The sequence below is a fragment of the Balearica regulorum genome, chromosome 14, assembly GCF_011004875.1.
Source record: "Balearica regulorum gibbericeps isolate bBalReg1 chromosome 14, bBalReg1.pri, whole genome shotgun sequence".
NCBI classification, from domain to species: Eukaryota; Metazoa; Chordata; class Aves; order Gruiformes; family Gruidae; genus Balearica; species Balearica regulorum.
In genome coordinates, this window is record NC_046197.1 from 18,351,757 (window position 1) to 18,372,584 (window position 20,828).

Genomic DNA, 20,828 nt, shown 5'->3' on the forward strand with positions numbered 1-20,828 from the left:
CCGCAGAGCCAGCCCGCATCTCCTTGCCCCCCAAGCAAATTCAAGAGCGCAGCCACGCTTTGTGCCTGCCTCCTGGATGCTCCCGGACCGCCCGCACAACCAGCACGACCGCACGGTCCTGGACAGTACATGCCATGGAAATGCACAGCCCATGCGCTGTATTCACCATCGGTGCGCAGCACAGAAGATACGGGGGATGAGCCCTACTGCGGGGTGAGGAAGACTGATTTTATCACCGGAAAGTGGAATCACTCTTCAGCAGCACATCACAGGTTCTGTAACACATTCTCCTAATCCAGACACAAGCCCTGGGGCTGCGGGGGGCGGGGGGGGGCGGATTTTACACCCCCTGCCCCACCAGGGATCACGTCTCCGACGCAGTCCCTCCCGTAGGAGCTCGGTCATTCAGGCTGGTGCCCACGAGGGACAGATGGAAGAGGCTCCCATGGCCTTGGGCGTAACTCCACCATGTACGTGCAGGAGGGATCAGGGGCTGGGACTCAACCCTGCTCCCCAAAACCAGGAGCCTCCAGCGGCATGGGTCAGCTCTGCACCCATAAAATCCGACTTACCCAGTTGTCCCAATACAGTTTCGTTGACTGATTTCCTTTTCTCTTTCTTCTCAGGACTATTTTTTCTACCATCTCTTCCTTTCCTTCTCGGGTCACTTTTCTTACCCTTTGTCCTCTTCCCAGTTTGTTCTGGCATTTTTTAGAAAAAAAGGAAAACTCCGTGTGAGACGAGGCATCAGGGATGCTGCGGTGAGCCAGTTCCCCTGGGGCACACCCCTGCGGTGCAGACCTGGACCAGACCTGCAAACAACTCCAAGCCAAAGGGAGGACAGCGGCCACTTCTTGGCCAGCTGTAGGCTAAAGTCTCTATAGCGTAAGAAAAATCTGAATTCCGTAGGTTGTATAAAAAAGAGGTTTGGGCCTTGGCCATGAACTTAACGCGGCTGCAGGAGCAGTCCCACCGAAGGCAGGGGACTCGCTGGAGACCCTCCAGCCACCAACGTGCCCTCCTGGACCGGGGCTTTGGGGCGAGGACCTGCGGGAGCAGCAGGAGTAACCCCAAACCCTGCTCAGACACCTTCCAGGAGACGTGGGGACCTCCAAACCCAGCGGCGTGTCACCCATCACCGACAAGAGCATCTCCTGGAGGGATGCAGCTGCAAAGCCAGTTTGACAGCAACGGTACCGGCCGTGTTTTAAAGCAGACCTTGATCTGATTTGACCTTTCGGCGATAGCCACTGCTTGCACTCACACTGTACGGGGGTGAAAAAAACCGAACACGGCTGTAAAACTTAAGCAGTGTATTGAACATAAGTAAATGGAGTAGGAAAGATGACCAGCATTGCCTATGGAAAGCCAGGGATATAACTCTTAGCTATGGAGACATTCAGCTAAAAATCAATATTTCCTAAATGGCTTTGAACTTCTACTGGATTTATTCCTCTTGGGTAAACAGGACAAATACCCTATAAAAGTACGACTTGTATTGCCAAGTGAAATACTCCCAACAGTTTTTACTTACTCTGTTAGGTCACTCTCCCAAAAAGAAGTCCATGCTAAAACTTCTACTAATTTTCAGAGGGGGGGGGAGGATATTGCCCCTAAACCAAAACGTGAGTGGCTGAGGGATGCCGAGGCAAGACATGCAGTTGTTCGGTCTGGCCCCTGCACGAGCTGTGCAGCTATCGGAGCAATGGTTTTAAGAAACGAAAGAGCAGCGAGGCTGCGGGCTGGATGGGTCAGAGGGAATAACCTCTGCTCTCCCCTTGCTGCAGCAGTGGAAATGTACTGGGTGCGCAGGGGCATTGCACCTGCCCAGGCCGGACTAACAGAGGATTTACAGTCCCGGGCTTGCCAAGCCAGGAACGCCTCTTGACCAAAAGACTCACTGAAAGAAAGAAAAGCAAAAGCAAAATTGGTATTTGCTACGTTCCTGCCAAATAACCGGAGAAATGCAGACACGTTTTTCACTTCGCTTACAAAATAAAAATCTAACTTTGTTTGGACAGCACAATGGGGCTAAAGAGAAACCCGAGCAGTACTTTTTGAAGAGGAACCTGTCAAAATAGTACCTGTGTTGCAAAGCCAGACAGTGTTTACTTTCCACTCCATGCAAAAAAAATACAGGGGAGAGAGGTGGGCTCATTTTACTTGGGCAGTTCTCGCTAATTTTATTAAAAATCTCCTGCTTAAATGATCGTTTGTCAGCAGGAAAAATAAACCCTTCCAGTTTTGAGTTTTATGAGGAAGCCATTCCAAAAAAAACTTTTGTGCCAAAACCATCTTTGGAATAAACCCAACCGATTTCGGTTGATGACTACCGTAACAGCAGTTAAAAACTGGCCTCATCCAGGCAAAATAACAGACTTTTTCCTTTCTTTAAGAAAGCCCAGGCACGCAGAGCAGCCTGCTCAGAAGCTGGGCGGAGGGGATGCTACAGGATCCACCTCCCTCCTTTCAAACCCGTTACCGCCTCGTAACGATGGAAACCGCAGCAGCGAGTTATCCATAGCTTTGGTCCCGAGTCTCTTTAGCTCTAAGTGTCTAACTGGCATCGAGGACACTTAGCAAACGCGCGGGCGTTGGGAGCACTTGGTAGGATCAGGCTCTTTAATGGCGCGTATTCGGGATGGGACTGGGGTGGGACAGTGCTGCTGATGGCCCCAGCGCTTGCTCCAGCTGTCGGGCAGGACCTGGAGATCAGCGTGAGGGTTGTGTGCGGCATCGGGCAGGAGGTACGTACCGATGCTGTGCTCTTACCTGGACTGTGACTGTCACGGCTAACCGGGCCATCCTCTCTTCCCACATTTGGGATTGCAACGTACGGCCTAATGTTACCTCCCAGCAAGGCAACTCCTCCCGACCTCGGGAGACCCTACGCACCAATGCCAAAAAGCACTCAGGTCCCTAATGTCCCCCTGGCATGGGAAGGACATGCCCAAACCACCTGGAGATCCCAGGAGCAAATTCCCGCAGCCGGGCCCTTTCCCAGAGCCGGGTCCCAGGGGCAGCAGCCCCTGCTCCGGCTTAACCAAAAAGCCCATCCCGGGAGAGACAACCAGCTCGGCGCAGTCGGTTCAGAGCAGAAAATGAATTGGCAAACGCCAGCCGTTTGGGGCAGGAGAGAAGAACATTTGCATCAAAACGTGTGAAACGATCCCCCAGCCTGCGCAAATCACCGCCTGAGTCAGCCTCTCACCGCGGGTTTGTCTCTGATCACTCACCTTCGGGCAGAACAAACATCACGGTCGTGGCAGTCGTGCTGTTCTCTGAGCACACGCGTGACATTTTCAGGAAGGGCAATGGCACAGCGCCGGCACTCGGCGGGGCGCACAGCCCCGAAACGCAAGCGGCAGAGCCCCGACACAGCTCCCCCTTGCCGGCCGGCATCCCCATCCCGCTGAGGAGGGTCCCGGCTCACCCCCCCAGCCCTCCCCAGGAGGAGCTACTGGCTCCCACCCCGTCACTGCGTTAGAGAGGGTCGGGCACGCACCGGAGGTCAGACTCCCCAAGGCATTTTGGGGAACACAGGTCCCCAGGGGCATTTCCAGCCATCTAACACCCCGTTTGCGAGGGAGATGAGCTCAAAAAGCCTTTCTGGCAAACTACCCCGCGCCTGTCTCCTCCTGAGAGCTGTGAACCCTAAACCAGGTTCAACCAGCCGAACCGAAGAGCATCACGACGTCCCCTGTAATCCCCCCAAAACCCAGCACTCCCCGGATGATTCCTGCCCCGCTCCCGCAGAGCCTGGCAGCAACGGTGCACAGCATCTGCCATCGGGATCCCAGTTTGTTGCTCTTTTATCCCACCCGTTATTCCCGAGCTGGCCCTCCCCCAGGCAGCAGCATCACTGCTGGGACCACAACGCGGCACAAGTCTCCCGGGTGCCAGGAACGGCTCTCGGGATGTGCAACGCGGGGTCTCCCGTTGGTGGGAACAACCGGGAACACCATTTCGTGTGTGCCCAGGCTGGTGACCCGTATCGCTGGTTCAGTGAGGACGTACGAAGCAACACGCAGTGTCACTGACCTGTGTCACAGGGACAGAGATTTACAGGACCCACATCTCCCCGGAGCACACCTCGGGGTCCCAGTCACCCCTGCCCCACGCAGACGTCTGCCTCTAGCCATCGCGAGGAATTTGCACAGACTCTGAGTCACAAACATCTCAACGTACGCACTTCTCAGCCTCCGAAACTTCAGTCAAAGGAAACTTTTGTCAAGGAAAGCTCAGCCCAGCCAGTTCCTGCAGAAACCCCGACCATGTGATGGCTTCAAAAGCAACTCCAAAGCCACAAACACAACAACCGTCGGAAGAGCCTGCCAAAGCGCCAGATGCTGCTGCTGGAAAAACTGTTCTGCAGCCACGGGGTCTGGTCTGCGCTGCCACCGAAGGGAAAGGAGGAGGGAGCAGGAGCTGTGGGCTCCGGCACCACTCGTGCAAAAGGAAAAAAAAAAAAAAAAAAAAAAGGACAGAAGGAAACCAACTTTATTTCAGTTCTTAATAAAAGGAGCCAAAGGCTTCGCATGCAGTAGGTGTGATGCTCCCAACTAACAGGTATGTGGAGCAGAGAACGGCAGCTGACCGGAGCTAAAGGAGCTGGTCTTTAGGAGTGACAGACATCCCACCAGCAGCTTAACCTTGGATTCTTGGCAGAGCCAGAGGCATCTGCGAAGAGTCCAAAGCGTGGGGTGCTGACCCACGCCAGGGAGCCAGCTGCTGTGGATCAGCCCCGTGCCCGGGATGTGCCATCTCCTCCCAAACAGCTCCATCTCCACCAAAGTTGCTGAAACGCTGCCTCAGCATCACCACCTAACCAAACGCTTGGTCCTTCTGACCAGTTCCTGTGGAGAGGAGGATCGAGAGGGATCTGTGAAAACAAGGAGCTCCGACACTCCGGTCACCCAGGGTATGGCTTTATTGTGTGTTTCTGAACAAAACTGGAGATGTGCAAAGAGTCGACATAGGAACTGTGCTTAAATAACACTGCCGGGGAGGGGGCAGCTCTGGCTTCCTTGGGGTGGGGGCTGAGGCTTGGGCACCAGTCTTTGGCTTCAGAGGACGGCAGGGACAGCGTCTGCGAGAACAAGCTCCGGTATGCGGTACTGACCTGGGTAAAGATCTTTCTCAATAAGCTTCATCTGGAGATGGAAGATCTGCTCCTGGAGTTTACAAATGGTGTGTTTCATTTTCTCCCGTCTCGTCACCATGTAACAGAGATTTCTAACCTACAGAAACACAAAAAAACAGTGTCTGGTTTAGGCAGGGTCCAAACGGGTCCCCTCAAGCTGTGTCGCTGCTTCTGCCTCCCAGGGAAATCCCCGCTCCCCGGGATTCGGTCTTCTTCATCTCGCCATCAGCCGCGCCGCACCAAAACTCGTTACCGGGGCACTCTGGATGCACCAGGACTAGAGGTGATGGCTCTTGATCCAAACTGCACAATGTAGATGGGAATAACCACGCAGTGAATGATTCAAAGCCTCAATGTGTCTGTTCTGGCTCTGACAGCCAGGATCCCGTGGGGGGCGAGGAGGGCTGGCCGGCTTCTCCAGCACATGCACTGGGCATACAAAAGCCGTAAGGAAGCAGAGTATCTCCAGAGATACGGCTTTGCTCATCCCAACAGCATGTCCCTCTTGTAGCACCAAGTCTCCCTGCAAAGCCCTGCAGATACCTGGAGCACCCACCCGGAGTGCTGGAGCCTGGAGCACCCACCCCAAAACAGAGCAGCCACCTTGGAAAAACCCAACCACGGCTCCACCAGCCTCTGCCCCGGCACGAAGGACAGCTCGGCCACCACCGCTCCCAGCACTCGGGCCAGCAGCGAGCGGGGAACGTCCGAAGCCCTCCCCACGCAGAGGTCTGTGTAGGGGGATGCACGGAGGGGAGTCTCTCTGTCCTGTCTTTTTCTGACCATAAACAATAAGCAAGTTAATCTTTCCTTCTCCCATCAAAGGCCTGAATTCACGGGCAGGGTTTGCACTTCGGCATCAGTGCTTTCGAGGGCACAAATCCAGCCCGAGTAACACAGCAGGGAGTCAAACGGGGCCGAGCGCGACACTAATCTGCTCCGATTAGTCAGGATTAACTTTCAGCACTTGTTGCAGCACATCCTTTAACTCTGCTGCTGGTACACATCACCACGCAAAGGGACCGAGACCCACAAAATGGGAACAGAGCCAGGAAAAACAGGTAAATTATTTCGTGATTTTATCCAGGTACAGCAACGGTGCGGACACACAGGCTGGTTTAATCTCCTGTTCATTGTTCACAGACCTACTGAAGAAGTTAATGTCTCTAAAGGATTTGGAAAGTCTTGGAAGGGAAGATGCTGTAGAAGGAGCGTTATAACACGGTTACGCAATGGCCCAGCAGAAGCACACAGCCCTGAGCATCCGAGCGTCGCGCCGAGCCCTCAGCCCAGCATCAGACGTGTGCCTCGTTCACACCTGACACAGAAATTTGCACAAAAATGCCAAATGCTAAGAGGCACTTTGGTCCCCTGGGTCAAGAGGCCAGTTCTCATCCACAAATTGCTCCTTTTGCAGGGAGGGAGAGACCCTCCTCCCACAGCCGCAGCTGGGACGGAGCTGCAGGTACGAGGCGACCGAGCTGCTGAACGTCAGAGCCTTACAAAACTGCCTGCTGCCCTAAAGCAAATGCCAGGACAGAGCACCGAAAATACACCCAAATATCCAGGTGATGCTGGCCCAGGTCAGCAGCCCCGTACCGGTGCGGCTCCCCTGCCCCAAATCTGGCCAGCATCCTCCCCTCCGCAGGGTTACTCGCACTTGCTCCACATCTACCTGCAAATCACCGGCACGTTTTGTCCCAGTACAAGAAATTTTACGAACCAAGCAGGAAGCCCTAAATGCAAATAGCAAAGCACGAGACATAAACGCTCGTGTGAGCGAGCGCAGCAGCGGTTAAACCCTGCTCATCGCACGGCATTGCTGATAAACACCCCCAGACGACAGAGCTACCGTGTGATCCCCGCCGGCATCTGCCTTGCCATGAATTTCCGCGCCACGCTTTTCGCCAGCCCTGCGTAAGGGTGGCTGGAGAGCCGGGCTCTGTCACCATGGCTGCGGCAGGCACCGCGGCTTTCGGAGGAAACGGAGGGTTTTGGCTGTGAAACAGAAAATGCTAATGGCAGCTAACAGGATTTGACAGCGTTTACTCAGCTTCCTGATGCTCTGAAAGAGCAAAACTGCCTGTAATAAGGTGGTGAGGAGGTGGCCTGAAGGGAGACAAGGGCAGTAACGTCCGTGGGTGCGTCACCCCCACGTGTGACCCTGATGCCTCCGATTCCTCCCCCTCCTCGTTCTCAAACCCCTCTCTGCAGAGGAAGGCTGGGGTACTTCCAGGCTCGGGGGACTGTCCCTGCGTGGTCGGGAGCCTTTGTGCCTCTCACAGTGACACACACAGCCAGGACCTCGTCCCACGCTTACCTCACGTCTGCCACCAAAGGCTGTGAAGGCAGCAGGATGACCGTGGCCATCCCCTAACGGCATCGGTCTTACCTACGGACAATCTGGAAACACTCACGAATAAGGGAGGAAAAGCTCATCTTTTTTTTTTTTATTTTTATTTTTTTGATGAATCCCCTAGCTGCAAATATAAAGCAGCGAGCTATATGCTGTATATTTTACTACGTTCTCTTTTTTTTATTCTGGATTGGAGAAAACATCAAACTAAAATTTCTTTATGAGGAAAACAACTCCCTCTGGCAACCTGCATCTCAAAGTGTTTGGTGGTATCTCTTCTCTACGATTTGATATTCCTGGAAGAAAACATTACTTGTGCTCTGCTTAGAGACTGCTGGTATTTACACACACTTACACAGCTGAACACCACACAACGCTGCTTCCCCAAGCCAAGCTTAGATGCTGGTACGAAAGCCTGGAAACAACAGCTTTTTGATGAAGCTCATTTAAACAACCAGTCCTTGGAAAAAACTTAAAAAAAAAAAAAAAAAAAAAAGGCAAAGAGGGTTAAAAAAGGCCAAAACCAGGAGGACTGTATTAGGATTCCCAGGCAACAGCTTTAATTTGCTGACACTGTGAAGTGCAGAAATGACAGCAGTTAAGAGATGGCAGAGGGAAACGCCATCATCCTGGCTGTCCCCGCATCATCTATCCTGCTGCTTCTGCCTCCCCAATTCTTGGATCCAGATACCATTACCAGCCCCAAAATCACAACCATTCCTGCCAGATTAATTGCTGAAACCACTAACAGGAACATGATGCCCCGTGGACACCCTCTGAAAGCCACCCCTCCAGGCTGCTCTCCTCCCACCCCTATTTGATGGGATGCCTCACTATTTGCAAGCGAAACGGGGCGGCTGGGAGCGGCGCTGACAGACGGGATCAGATACCTGGGATGCACTGGCAGCAATGGGATTTAAACCCGTAGCACCCATCCGAGCACCGGACTTTGATCCGGCCAGTGTTTATTGTTCCCCCTTTTGGAAGAAGAGCAAACAAACAGCTTTTCCAGGGCCAGGCGGTGAAACCTGGCAGGGAGTTGCTAAGCAGAGGCTGAACGCTGATGGGGAATGACCCCACGAAGCCTGGAGGTAACCCTGGAAAATGAGAAATCTGGTAAAACCCGTAGTTTGGACACAACGAAATCAAAGAGAAGCCGCTGTGCCACGTCTTTGAATTAGGCAGCTCCTGGAGCAAAGCGCTGTACCCAGGGACGCACAGCGGTTCACTGCAGCCGGGAAAGTCAAGCTGGGAGCAAGTGGAAGCAGAGGGAGGTGGAGCAGCCTGGTTTAGATTTACAATATAGAGAAGCAGATGAGGGGAAAAAAGTGAGCTGAACTTGTCGCCCTCGGATCCGGCAGCTGCAGCCTGTTGCCTACAGCTCAGGGCTGGAGACCCATTAACGGTGGCACCAGCCCAAGAAAGAGAGGGAAACATGATGCAGTAAAGGCAGGAGCAAAGCAGAGACAGGCTGGCAGAGCGATGGCAATGATGGACATAGGGATGAAGGCCAATACGGCCACAGAAAAGAGACCAATAGCTTGAAATTCAATTGGTTTTACACAGGATAAGGGACTCGGGCTCCAAGACCCACACAGGGAACTGCAGCGAGGGACCAGAACGGGCTGGTCCAGAGCTGAAACCCCACCTGGACACGAACACCCTGCTCACCCATACCGCCTTCTCCCCAGGGGTTAAATTGTGCCGCAGATCCACAGCAGCTTGGAGAGAGGGTTCAGGGATAAACAGGGGCAGCACCACTGTTGCCTTCGCTGCCCAGGGAACAGCACGTCCCCAGCAGCACCCTCTGCCCCCCCCCCGGCTCGGGGCACCACCTCCACCGGGTCAAAGCAATGCTATTCTCCTGCTTTCCTCCTTTCTTGCCTGTTCCCAGCGACCTCCTGAGCCCTTCCACGGCTTTTGCACTCCGGGTGGGCTGTCAGGAGGGGCTGTGGATTCACCCCTCTGGCAGGAGCAGGAGGGAGGGGACCAGGCAGGACTCAGGTTTTAAGCACAGAACCACAGGCAGCTTGGCCCCTGCGTGCCAGACTGGGCAGCCCTGCCCTGCCTGTCCCACTGCTGCCCCACGCTGTGCCCGTGTCCCCCCAGCACTGGCACTGCCGCACTCGTCCCCTCCCCTGGCCGCTCTCTGCCATCTCACGCTGGGCGTTGTGCTTCTTCCTCCGTGCTTCCTCCCATCACTGCTTCTCTCGCCTTCGCCACCCCTCCTCCTCTCCAGCCTCCCTCTGCCCCATCCCTGCTCCCGCCTGCTCCCCCTTTCCGTGCAGCCATGGCAGCCAAATCCGCAGGCAGGCAGCACGGTGCGTCAGCGAGCGCAGCCCGGGGGGGTCCGGCACCGCTTTGGTACTGCCGCTCCACCGACATTTCTTCTCCCAAAAAAAAAATAGCTGCCGTGGAGGCGGCTGCTCCCTCTCCTGTGCAAGGATGCCCCATACCACGGGGAGCCGCGGGTGCCTGCATCCTCCGGCTCCATCCTCCGGCACGGCTCTGCCTCTGCCGGCGGCTCCCCGAGGAGCCGACCCACTTTTGGCTGCGACAGGGCAGGGAATGCCCCGTCCCGCCGGCCCTGCTGCTCGCTCCTGCCATCCACCCATCTTTGACGGCTAATGTAAGTAAATAACGAATTGTTCCTGTGCCTTGCTCCTGGAAAGCATCTGAGGGGCAGCACAGGATAATTTTGTGGTTTGAGACTATGAAGACATAGTGGATAGAAGCTGCAGCAGCATCTGCCTCCCAGCCACCCGCCCCCACCGAGGCACCTTCTCCCTGCAGACATTTGCTCTTTTGAACCTCCAGCTGAGACCACCACTAACTTACTTCATCAGTGTCAGTGTTTAGGCAGTGATGATACACGCACGCCGAGCACCGCTGTTCTAAGTAAAGCTCTAGATGAAGGGACACAACCGTTTGGGGTGTCAAACTGAGTCAAGGGGGAACAGGGCTTGTGCCGTCTATAGGTGCCAGCACACATTAAAACAGCCCTGACGGAGCATATGGGTACACCATTGAAGGAAAAGCTGTACTCACCCTCTCCAGGTCTTGCCTGAGGTGCATGAAGAGCTTTAAGCGTCGGTAGAGAACGTCCTGTTCTTGCTGGGCCAAGTTGTCCACCTCATCCGTTTTTGGTGTCAGCAGCGGTTTGTTGGAATTTGCTTTCCTCTTCAGCTTCCAGTACTGGTAGACAAAATCCACCAGCGATTCGCTTAAGTCAAGGTTCTCCGCCACCTCTGAAGGCTTCACGAGTTCATAGAAGTCCTCCTCCAGCTGCTGGAGCTTCTGCTTCCGCAGCGTGACCTTCTCCAAGTCCAGCTGGGCTTGGTCGGGCTCTGTCCGTGCCTCCTCGGGCAGCTTGGTGGCACCGGTGCTGTGCTCAAGGCAGAAGGACTTGAACTTCACTTCGTCATTGTCTGCTAGAATAGTCCGCATGTCAAGGTTGTGGTCGAAGGCGCAGGTGACGTGGAACGCGGTGACACAGGCGGGCATGGAGCACTGCGGGGAGAAGGACAGGGCTTACGGCCAGGGCAAAGCACCATCGGGGTGGGGAACACTTACCGATGCAACGGGACCACAAGTGCTTACTACAAACCCAGTGACACCCATCTGAGTGACAACACCCACCATGACGTGATGGATGCTCTACTACAGGTACTCCTTACGGAGGAACACCTGCATTGCCCAAGTCTTACACACCTATGAGCCGGACACCATAAATCCAAGCAGAAGAAACCCAGGGTTCACTAGATATCAGTGGGCATCTTCCCACCTTACCTGCTTTAATCCTTCTCTGTGCCGGGCCCTGCTCGTCTGTCACCTACCATAAACAGGAGCTTCCAATGGTTCTTCCAACATGACAACACAACATGTCAACAGCCAAAGACAACAGCATGGGCCAACAGGATGCTCAAAGATTGTCAGTGGGTTTCTCTTGATGGAGAAATTTTCATCCATATTTCACTCTTAAACTACTCCAATCTGTTACCACATCTAAAGCTAATATGCCGTTTTTATTGAAAGCATACAGAACATGTCAAGATTTACGAGCGAACACGGTATCTCAGAAGCAGCCAACGCTCCTGGAGCACGATGCCTTTCTCCTCTGGAAATTACACAGCCTCTAATTAGCTCCATTAAAAAATCATTAAAAAAAAGGAAACTCAGCACATACAGAGCAAAACATCATGAAATGAACTTTTTAGAACTGATACAGTGGCCAGACTGTTGTCAAACTTCTATCAGATTAATTTTTTAATGATTTCCCTAACTTACCTCAGGCTTAAACTACTTTGGATCCCACAGGCAACAAACCTCAGCCTGGTTTCCTACAGAAGAACCTCCCCCAGCCGGCGCAGTGCCCGTGTCCACATCAGCACCTTCTCCCCCTCTACTCATTAACTGCTTTTTAATGGCTCAGAGTGTCAGGTAATTATTTCAGCCACAACCCATAAGAAATCAGTCTATTCCAGCTGCTAATGACCAGTTAAACTGCAATAATGAGACATTTTAAGTGGGCTATTACTGTAGGCACCATATTTTGGCGTTTATGGAAGAATTGTTCTTGCGGGGGATGAAGATGCAGTTGTGGCCTGAAGGACCAGGCGGAGGCACGTGAAATTTCCTGGATGTTGATGACAAACCGTTTGGGATGCTGCAGTTTTACTGGGGATTTGCTGCACTTTAATTCTTGAAAAGAAAAAAAAAAAAAAGTATTCTGGTAGTAGTTGAGGAACAGAAATTTTATGGCTTTTTATCTTTGTCCCATCAGCCCTGAATTCCTGCTCAGTCAACCAGCGTGTGAACTTTTGACATTGCTGCTTTTAGATATTTTCCCTTGACTTTGTTTATGAATCTGCTGGTGCTTATGAAAGCGAGAGACTAGCGCAGCTGCCAGGGCCAAGAAAAGCGCAGGCAAGCTGTGTCCAAGTACTCCACTTCCAGGGCTCTCCAGGCCCCGCTCCAAAGTCTCCGAAACCAGCGGGAAGAGCTGGATGCAACCCTGCCGCGGCCAAGCCCCGCGCTGTACCAGCACGGCTCTGGGCAGCGATGCTGGGCACTAACTCCTGCAGGCACCGAATGCAGCAGATGATGAACTCCTGCCCTCCGCTCACCCTGCTTAAATACGTCCATTTGGTCCTAATTTCAGCCTGAAATCGCTTGTGAAAATAGCTGATGGCTTGCAAAAATCAACTCCCTCTGCTATGCTGCAGGCGCTTGCCTGGAGCCTGGCATCGTGTGGGACCCGTCCGTGCTCCCGCGCCAGCCCGGTGCACCCTCCGCAGCGGAGGTGTGATGCGCTTTCAGGTTGGAAGCCTTTGCCAGCTGGAAGTTCCCGTGATTGAACTTTCTTCTCTGGTAGCCAAGATGGTATTTGGTACTGCATGGTGCTACTGAGCTCCTGACGTACTCCTGTCATACTCCTGCTATACTCCTGATGTACTCCTCGCACACTCCATCCTGGCTGTTTCCGTGTAACAGCTGGGGGTGCTTCGAACTACCGCATCCTTTGTGCTGCTGTGCACATAAATGTATACGGTAGAGAAAGTGGACATGGAGAACTCGCTGCCGTCGGTGAACTACGTGAGCAGCGGAAAGCCACACAGCGGTGTCCCCTTCCTCCTGTTTCTGTCACCAGCGCTAATAACGGCATTAGCGAAAGAGCTGTGGCTTCTGCCAGGACAACGTCCCGCTCACGGGAACGACCGTCACTCCATCTTCAGAATAAAACAAATCGTCACCCGGCCTGGATCTCTCCTCCGACAGATGGCAAGCAGCAGTTGTCAGAAACCGTGCCCAAAAGGCAAAGAGAAAATAATTAGGCAGCCTGGCTGACAGGGCAACAAAGAAAGGTACCTGGTCGGCCGCCGCTACCCGGGGACTCTGCATAAACTGACAATAAAACATATTGATCCATCCCAGGACAGCGCTGGAATGAAGCTGATCTTTGCGGGAGGGAGGGATCTGCCACGCAGAATAAACCGGGCTCGTAAGACTGTTGCAGTCCCCAAGTCTGCTTCGTTATCGATCGTGCTTCGTTATCTTACAGCACCTTTCATTCAAGGATTTCAGCATACTTTGCTTAGGCAAATCCATCCCCAAACAGAATCCTGAGAGGGAGGGTGAAAACTGCACTGACGTGGGCTGTTAATTACTCCTCAAACCACTCTTACCGGGAAGAAATAGAGGGATGATTTTGTTTGCCCAGGAAATTCAAACAGAAGTTTAGCAGCTTACAGAGGTGCTGTGCCGCAGTTTGGGGCCGGAGGGGAAGGAAGCGGCTCCTCCAACAGAACTGCGAGGGGAACTCAGGAAGGAAAAATTAATTACCGGTGCTGAACTCCAGCCAAGCCATCAGCCACAACACTTCTGCATCCTTACAGAAACTACCATGTGATTTTTAGTGACCACAGATGGTCTGGATCCTGGTAGCGCTCCTCAGCCGAAACAGGCAATTTCAGCATCGCAGACATCCCCGGAGGATGCGGAGCTGGGGTGGAGGATGGCGTGGGGGCTGCACAGTGCACACGCGCTGCCCTTCCCCTTCCTCGAGCTATACGTTTTCAGGGCTATAGGCACAATCGGACGACAGGTCTGGGAACCACCACAACAGTTATCCCAGTGGATGGGGACCACTGGCACAAGCAACTCAAGGGGAGCGGGCAGCAGTGGGCAGAGGAGCGGGCATGAATGAGTGGTGGAGGACACTTGCCAGGGCTTTTTCTCCTAAAAAGAGCAACAAAAAGAAAGCTGGAAGATGATGACAGCAAAAGATCCTGTCCTTTGGAGAAGTCTGCCGGCAACTAACAGAGACCTGGCATTTTGCGCTGCGTTGAAAGGCCTTGGTGAGCTCTTCCAGTTGCTCTGAGAAGTGAGGAGGGAGCTGGTGAGGAGGGAGCTGGGTCCCAAGCAAGAGCGGTGGGGACTGGGGCTGTCCCAGAGCCCGGTTCCTAGTACTCTCTTTTCCGTCTCAGCAATGCAAACGAGAATATTCCTGCTGGATACTGAGCTCTCTTTGGCATCTCCTGATGTCTGACCACAAGAACCACCATGAAGTCATGATTTCCCCTTAACAGGAGATGGGGGAAGCGTGCCTCCAGGGCTGCATCCCTGCCCGGCGTCCGGGAGCTCTGGCTGAACTACGGCCACGTCGAGTTACACCGGCTTCACAGCTCTGCACCAGAAAAGCAAGGGAAGGAATTCCATGCAAGCAGCAAGGTCAGAGGCATGGAGAGCAGTAGGGAGCCCTTCCTCAGGCTGCCCTGAGTTTGTTTCCCTTTTGATGGTCCAATTCGGATGGGGAAAAATACCCCGACGGACAGAGGTGCCTATGCAAAAATATCTCACGTTGGTCGTCAGCTGCGGCGCTGCCTCTGAGCATCCCCCTGCCCCTCTGGGATGACAGCCTTCCACTCCTCCAGCTTGCCGTCCGGATTTTTGCATCCCTTTTCGGCAAAGCCCAGTTCCAACCAGCTACTTGGAAACCCCCCTCCTGGAAACACCACCTTTCCTTCCGCAGACCTGCCCCACCTGCAGCACCCGATTCCTGCTGCCAAGAGTAAAAGCTCAGGGCTTTAACAGAAAACAACCTTCTCCTTTCAGAGCTGGGTCATAAACCCTGACAAAGGTAGTTAGATTACACCTGGATAAACAGGCACTAATCAAAAATATGCTCCATAAACATAAACTTTCAAAACAGAGCTCTGTACTGTTGATGAGTTTGGAGTGTGTTTATTTATCCATGGATGAACTTGCTGATTTACCCCATAAATCCTTAAATAAAGGCACCGCCTGCTTTTTTTTTTCTTCCTTCTTCTTCCCCCCCTTCTCCTTGAAGCAAAACCATCCCGAACGTGCTAGGGTGGCCTTGGCAAACGCTCCGGTGACAATCTTGTGAAGACTTATAAACCGTGAGCTGCCGGCACAGGAGACAATAAAGCTCCTGTTCCATCTCAGGTGACCTTTAACGCAAATCCATTCAGTCCCCGCGATCTCACAGCTCCCGTGCCATGTCGGCACTAAGAGGATGAAGACTCAGAGAAGCTGAATTCTTTTTGCTGCTGCCAAGTCTGTTTGCCTCCTTCCCTGCCCTTCCGTTCTTTGAAAGCAGTTGCCGTTATGACACAGTATCTCCATCTGGCAGGGTGAATAAGCAGATCCACCCAGAGCCATCAAAAAAGAAGTGAGTCAACATTAGAGATTTAAAGAAGCATTGTGAGATTTCATTTCAAGCTAAGGGGATTGCTTTTAAATAGCTCCCTTTAAAGTATTAAACCCAAGGCAGTGGCACAAATGCAGCGGAGCCTGCGGACCTCCTATTCCTATCGCCCTTCTGCAACCAGTCAGCTCCTTCTGGTCCCCAATAGTCGCTGCTGCCTACACCGACCTCCGAGGTGCAGCTCCTGTTGCTGCAGGGGAGCTGATCAGTCAGGATTTATACACATCCCAAACTTTCTCCCAATTTTTCAAAGCTTAATGGCTATTCCATCCCCATTGTCCCCCAAATGCGGGAATGTAATACCTGGTAAATACTCTGTTTTGCACGGCAGCAGGCTAGTGAGGACTACCTAATCCTGGGGTTTCCTGATATCCCCCCCCAACATAAAGGCTTCCCAGCCAACCCCCACTGGTTTGTGAAATACTTGGGCTATGTATCTCATGAGTATCTCACTTTTCTGGCAGCTATGCCAAGCCCTTCTGCTGGAGGTTCCTGATTTCAAACCAAGGTCATTAGCGGTCCTGGTAATTACTGTCACTACAGCAACATCACTGTGTTATGCAAAGAAAGTTAATCTAGATTCCTAGCGCTCAATACATTAAATGATTGCAAACAACATCTGATGATGCCTGATGGGCACTTGTGCTCCCTGTTGTTAGGTTTACTCAGAGCAGGAATAAGCCTCGGCCAGATCGTGTCTGCCAACATCTCGAGACTCTCTGGTGGCTATTACAGACACAACCCCAGAGGTGTGAGTTTCTTTGGTGCCGAGTTACGTACCTGAATACACGTCCCGGTGCACTCCTTGCAGAGGCTGCAGGACAAAGCCCATCTGCTTGCTGGGATATGTGAGATCTTTGTAATGGGTTCCATTTTTTCAGGACATCCAATGCTAACCTGGTCACGAAATAGAAGACAAGTTGTAAATACTGGTTACCATCCCAAATCTCCTACAGGGCAATCTGAATTTTTTCAGAAATGACAGATTTTTTCTTTGTTATTTTTCAGGGTCACTTGTAATTTGGAAAGAAAAACCCAAACCCCCAAAACCAGAAACAAATCTGGATGAAATGGACGGGAAAACTTCTGTCAGTGTTTCCTCTGAACTAATTCCTCATCTGGACATTGCTGTGTATCATCTCAGATGGGCACATGAAATCAGCTTTACCCTGCCTGGGCAGGTCCTGTGAACACCCCCCACCCCTGCACCCTTACACCCACCTCTGTGTCATCCCTTAATGGGGGGGGTGCTCCTTGGCTGCTAATTAAACACACAGCCCGACGACCGACCGGCATTGCAGCTCTGACCTCGGCACGGCTTGACGAGCCAAACTGCACTTGCCGTTTACACCATTAATGAACATCCTGGGTCGAGACCTGGCAACCAGGTCCGTGCGCACCCGCGCGGTCAAGAAGAGGTTTGAAAACATCTTACTTCAGGTATCCATAAGGCACAGCTAACGTGGACCCATTTTGTCCCGCTCCTGGTGGGCTTCAGTGCTCCCCCTCTCTTCGGGCACAGTAGACACTTGGGCTGAACCCCGAGGGCGCAGGTCCGGCACAGCCAGCTCCCGATGGGGACCTTCAGGATGCCGTAGCACGCCTGCGCAGACACGAGGGAGGTGGGTTAGTCCCAGCAGCCCGGGAAGAGCATCCTCCAGGACCTCCTCCTTCACTCACAGCTTTTCCACGACCGCTGGCTTATCGCCCCCGCAGCTGGGCAGCGCAGTAATAAACAGCAGATGACAAGCAGCTCCGCAATCAGACTGGGGTTAAACTCTTCCTTCCTTGCTGCCTTCCCTATTTCCATGCCGGATCAATATGTCCTGGGTTTGAATTAAAAGCTAAGTATACAAATGTGCTGCGTATCACAGCAAGCATCCGCCTGGCTCTGGGTCGGGGTGGGGAAAGCAACCGGGCTGCTCCATCAGAGCCCCCGCCATCGGCAGCTCTGCGGTGCCGACATCTGCCCGCTCATCTCCTGCCTGTTTCTGAACAGCCACCCGACCCACGACAGCTCGAAGTAAGAAATGCTGTGCAGAGAAAACCTCTGAGGTAGCTGAGGGCTGAAAAGCCACAACCCCATGATTGAGAAAGATGACCACACTGGTTACACACCCAACGCAGCCCGAAGGGGAAGTGAAAATAACTACGGAAAGGTAAAAAGGGGAAACCGATAGTCATGAATATAAATCAGAAGGGAGGAACCATAAAGGATGATAAATCTAAAGGACGGTAAATCTAAAGGAGACAAGGACAAGTCTACGGCAAAGCGAGCTAAAGGACTTGGATCGCCCACGGAGCTCCCTGACCTGCTGCGATAGCGCAGGATGCAGAGCAGCCAAAGTGTTCCATAAATATTTCTCTTCCGTACTTGGGGAAGAGCCAAATGATAAGCCGTATCACATAATGACGATGATAAAATACTTTCCACTTTCCACTTTGGCTGTAACTTATGACCGTATTAAACAGCTACTACTGAAACTAGACAGTTTTTAACTGGCAAGTCCCGATAACTCGCACTTAAATGGTTTTCAGAGAGTGGCAGACAACTGCTTCGGGTGCGAACGCGGGGCTGTGTCACTATTTTTAACGAGGTAGTGTAATTAATACTAGATCTGGCTGCTCCGCTGTCCCCCCAGAAGGCAAGCGGAGCGGGCAGCGCCGATAAGGACCCCTGGCACTGTTGGCTGTAAATTGAGCCCAGGCATGTGTCAACTCCACTTTCTGAAGTTTACTCCAAAAAAAACCAACATGGTTTTGTCCTGGTGCTGCAGGTCACCATCACCGCGAGTGACAGCGCTGCAGGTGGGGAGACGGGCAGAGGGGGCACGCGGAGATGCACGAGCGTGGGAAAAACACATCCCCGGTCTTTACTGGCCAAGAACAGACTTTATAACACGGCTTTAGGTTGCCCCAAAGAACAAATTGACTGATAGTGATTTCTAAGGGGAAGAAGCCATTTCATGAACAGATTATTGGGATAATAAGGAATTAAGGGAGGTAATATTATTGCTGTGAGTCTACACGGTTCAGAGAGACTTAACTGTGTGTTTCACAGCACCTCCAAATCTGACAGATCATTTCTGTAACAGAGTTTTACAAAATATCTGATTTAGTACCACACAAAAATCAGCCTGATACATACTACCAGGAGAATAAACTGGCAGACTGATCTCAAAATCCAGAGGAAAACAGGAATTATGATGAAGTGTGCATCTCTAGAAGAGTCTTGGCTCCCTGTTATTAATTCCTAGAGGTTTTAGAGCAGCTGAAGGTGCAATTCTGCTCCAAGGAGCACATACTACAGGGCCTCTGTCCCAGACAAGGAGTAGCTCTATAAATGAGGTGGTTATCAGCTAAACACGCTCTCCCAGTCCAGCACCAGCCAGAAGATGCTCTGGGAACACAGAGCCAGAGCAATGCCGAGTAGGAGCAGAGCAGCTATTTTTATCGCTGCGCCTGTCACGGGCACATCGTCACCGAGAAGGGGATGCCGAAAAAGTGAGGAGGATGCTGAGCCACGGCAAAGCTTGGTGTGGTCCATGTAACAGAGAGAGAGCTCGGCCGTGTTCCCACGCCAGGGAATGGGAATTCGGTAATGACAGGACCACGGCTGGAAGCTGGAGATGGATCGTTCCCATGCTAAACAGAAGTGCGACATTGCCACCGCGAGAGCGATGAACCACAACGATTTAGCAGCGGGGGGGGAAGATTCTTCCTCGCTGAAAATTTTAAAATGAAGATTGCATGTGTTTTCTAAAAGCTACACTTCATAGGAATTAATTAATAGCAAGCCCCATGGCTTGTGTTATGCAGATGAGATGATTACAATGATCCCTTCCAGCCCCATAACCCACCAACGTGTGTCTGAGCACAGCCCTGCCTCTGCCCCTTCCCGCTGGGATGCAGGAGGACGAGGCATCTCTCCGGCCGTGTCCCGCGGGACCCCAGCTCCCCTCCACCGCTGCCCAAACAGGCAAAGCCCGTGGCATTGGCACCCGGTTCCCCACAGGAAAGCATCGTCCCCAGCAGGTTTTGGACACGGGGCTGGCAAAGGCACGGGGCAGGGTAGATAAGAAACATGATGCCATGTAACACCCCGCGCTGCGGCTCTGGACTTTGTGGTTTAGGGTGTAAATCGGGGCAGAGATTAAATCACAGGCAGCTTACAGGCTGGCATCGGGCTCAGGGCTGGACTCTGCTCCCTGAAAACAACGGAAAATCTCCCTTTTCTTTCAACAGCCTTGAAACCCAGCCAGCCACGTCCCCTTCTGCAGCTCCGCTCTGCTCCCAGCACCAGGGCTGCTGCCAAAAGCGGAGCCCACGGGTGCCAGGGCCCGTGGTGGGCACAGCCAGGGTCCGCACGTCCCCACAGCAGCCCTGTGCACGCTGACCTGCCTCCCCCCGACCCCGGCCCGTCGGCATGTGTCAGCTCACAGCCTGACATTGCCCCTTGGGCTTGTTAAAAAAACCCAACCCAATACACCCCCCCCCCCCCCCCCCCCCGAATCGTCGTGGTATTTTGTGGAATCTGATTCACTGATGGAAACCATTCAAAACACCCACCTCCCGCAACTATAGATATCTCCAACGCTCTCCCACCTCCAGGAAGCGCTGATGGAAAAGCTGCCCAAAAGATGAGCAAATGGCTGTCTTCAAAGGAAAAAAACCCAAAAACCTTCACACGGAAGGTAAAGCCCAGGAGCTGCCGGTGCCGTCCCAGCACCGCACGGTGCTTCCCCTCGAAGCACAACCAGCAAAACCTCCCCGGACCCACGCGGGACCCAGGAGACCCTCACATGGCTGCCATCTCCATGTCAAGGTCTCCCTGCTTTGAGCACCAAGCGCAGGAACCCACGGACCCCGCCCCCAGCAAGTGCTTGAAGCATTTGCATTCAATTCTAAAAATAAAATTATTTTCCTCCAGGCAGCAAAATAAAATGAAATCCTACACTTGTACAGCAGAGAAGCTGAGACAGAAACCCTGCGAGGTGAGACGGTGGTAGCGGAGCTGGAAGGTCCCACCACCCCCAGTGTAACGCTGTGGAGGAGGCTGGAGGTCCGTCCAAGCCCACCGACCCCCGGCGAGCGCAGGA

At 52.9% G+C, this 20,828-nt stretch overlaps 1 protein-coding gene across 4 annotated transcripts in view; it reads right to left on the reverse strand.

Moving 5' to 3' along the window:
* The window catches only part of JADE2 (jade family PHD finger 2), an 81,721-nt gene that overhangs the window by 5,593 nt on the left and 55,300 nt on the right, over positions 1-20,828 (reverse strand). For 3 of the 4 annotated variants that reach the window (XM_075766220.1, XM_075766217.1, XM_075766218.1), the window contains exons 7-11: positions 17,165-17,332; positions 16,510-16,626; positions 10,548-11,009; positions 5,123-5,240; positions 573-701 (exon numbers count right to left, since the gene is read on the reverse strand). In XM_075766220.1, the coding sequence (XP_075622335.1) occupies positions 573-701; positions 5,123-5,240; positions 10,548-11,009; positions 16,510-16,626; positions 17,165-17,332 (994 nt within the window). The remainder of the gene's footprint in view (positions 1-572; positions 702-5,122; positions 5,241-10,547; positions 11,010-16,509; positions 16,627-17,164; positions 17,333-20,828) is intronic. The other variant, XM_075766219.1, reaches the window with a different exon arrangement.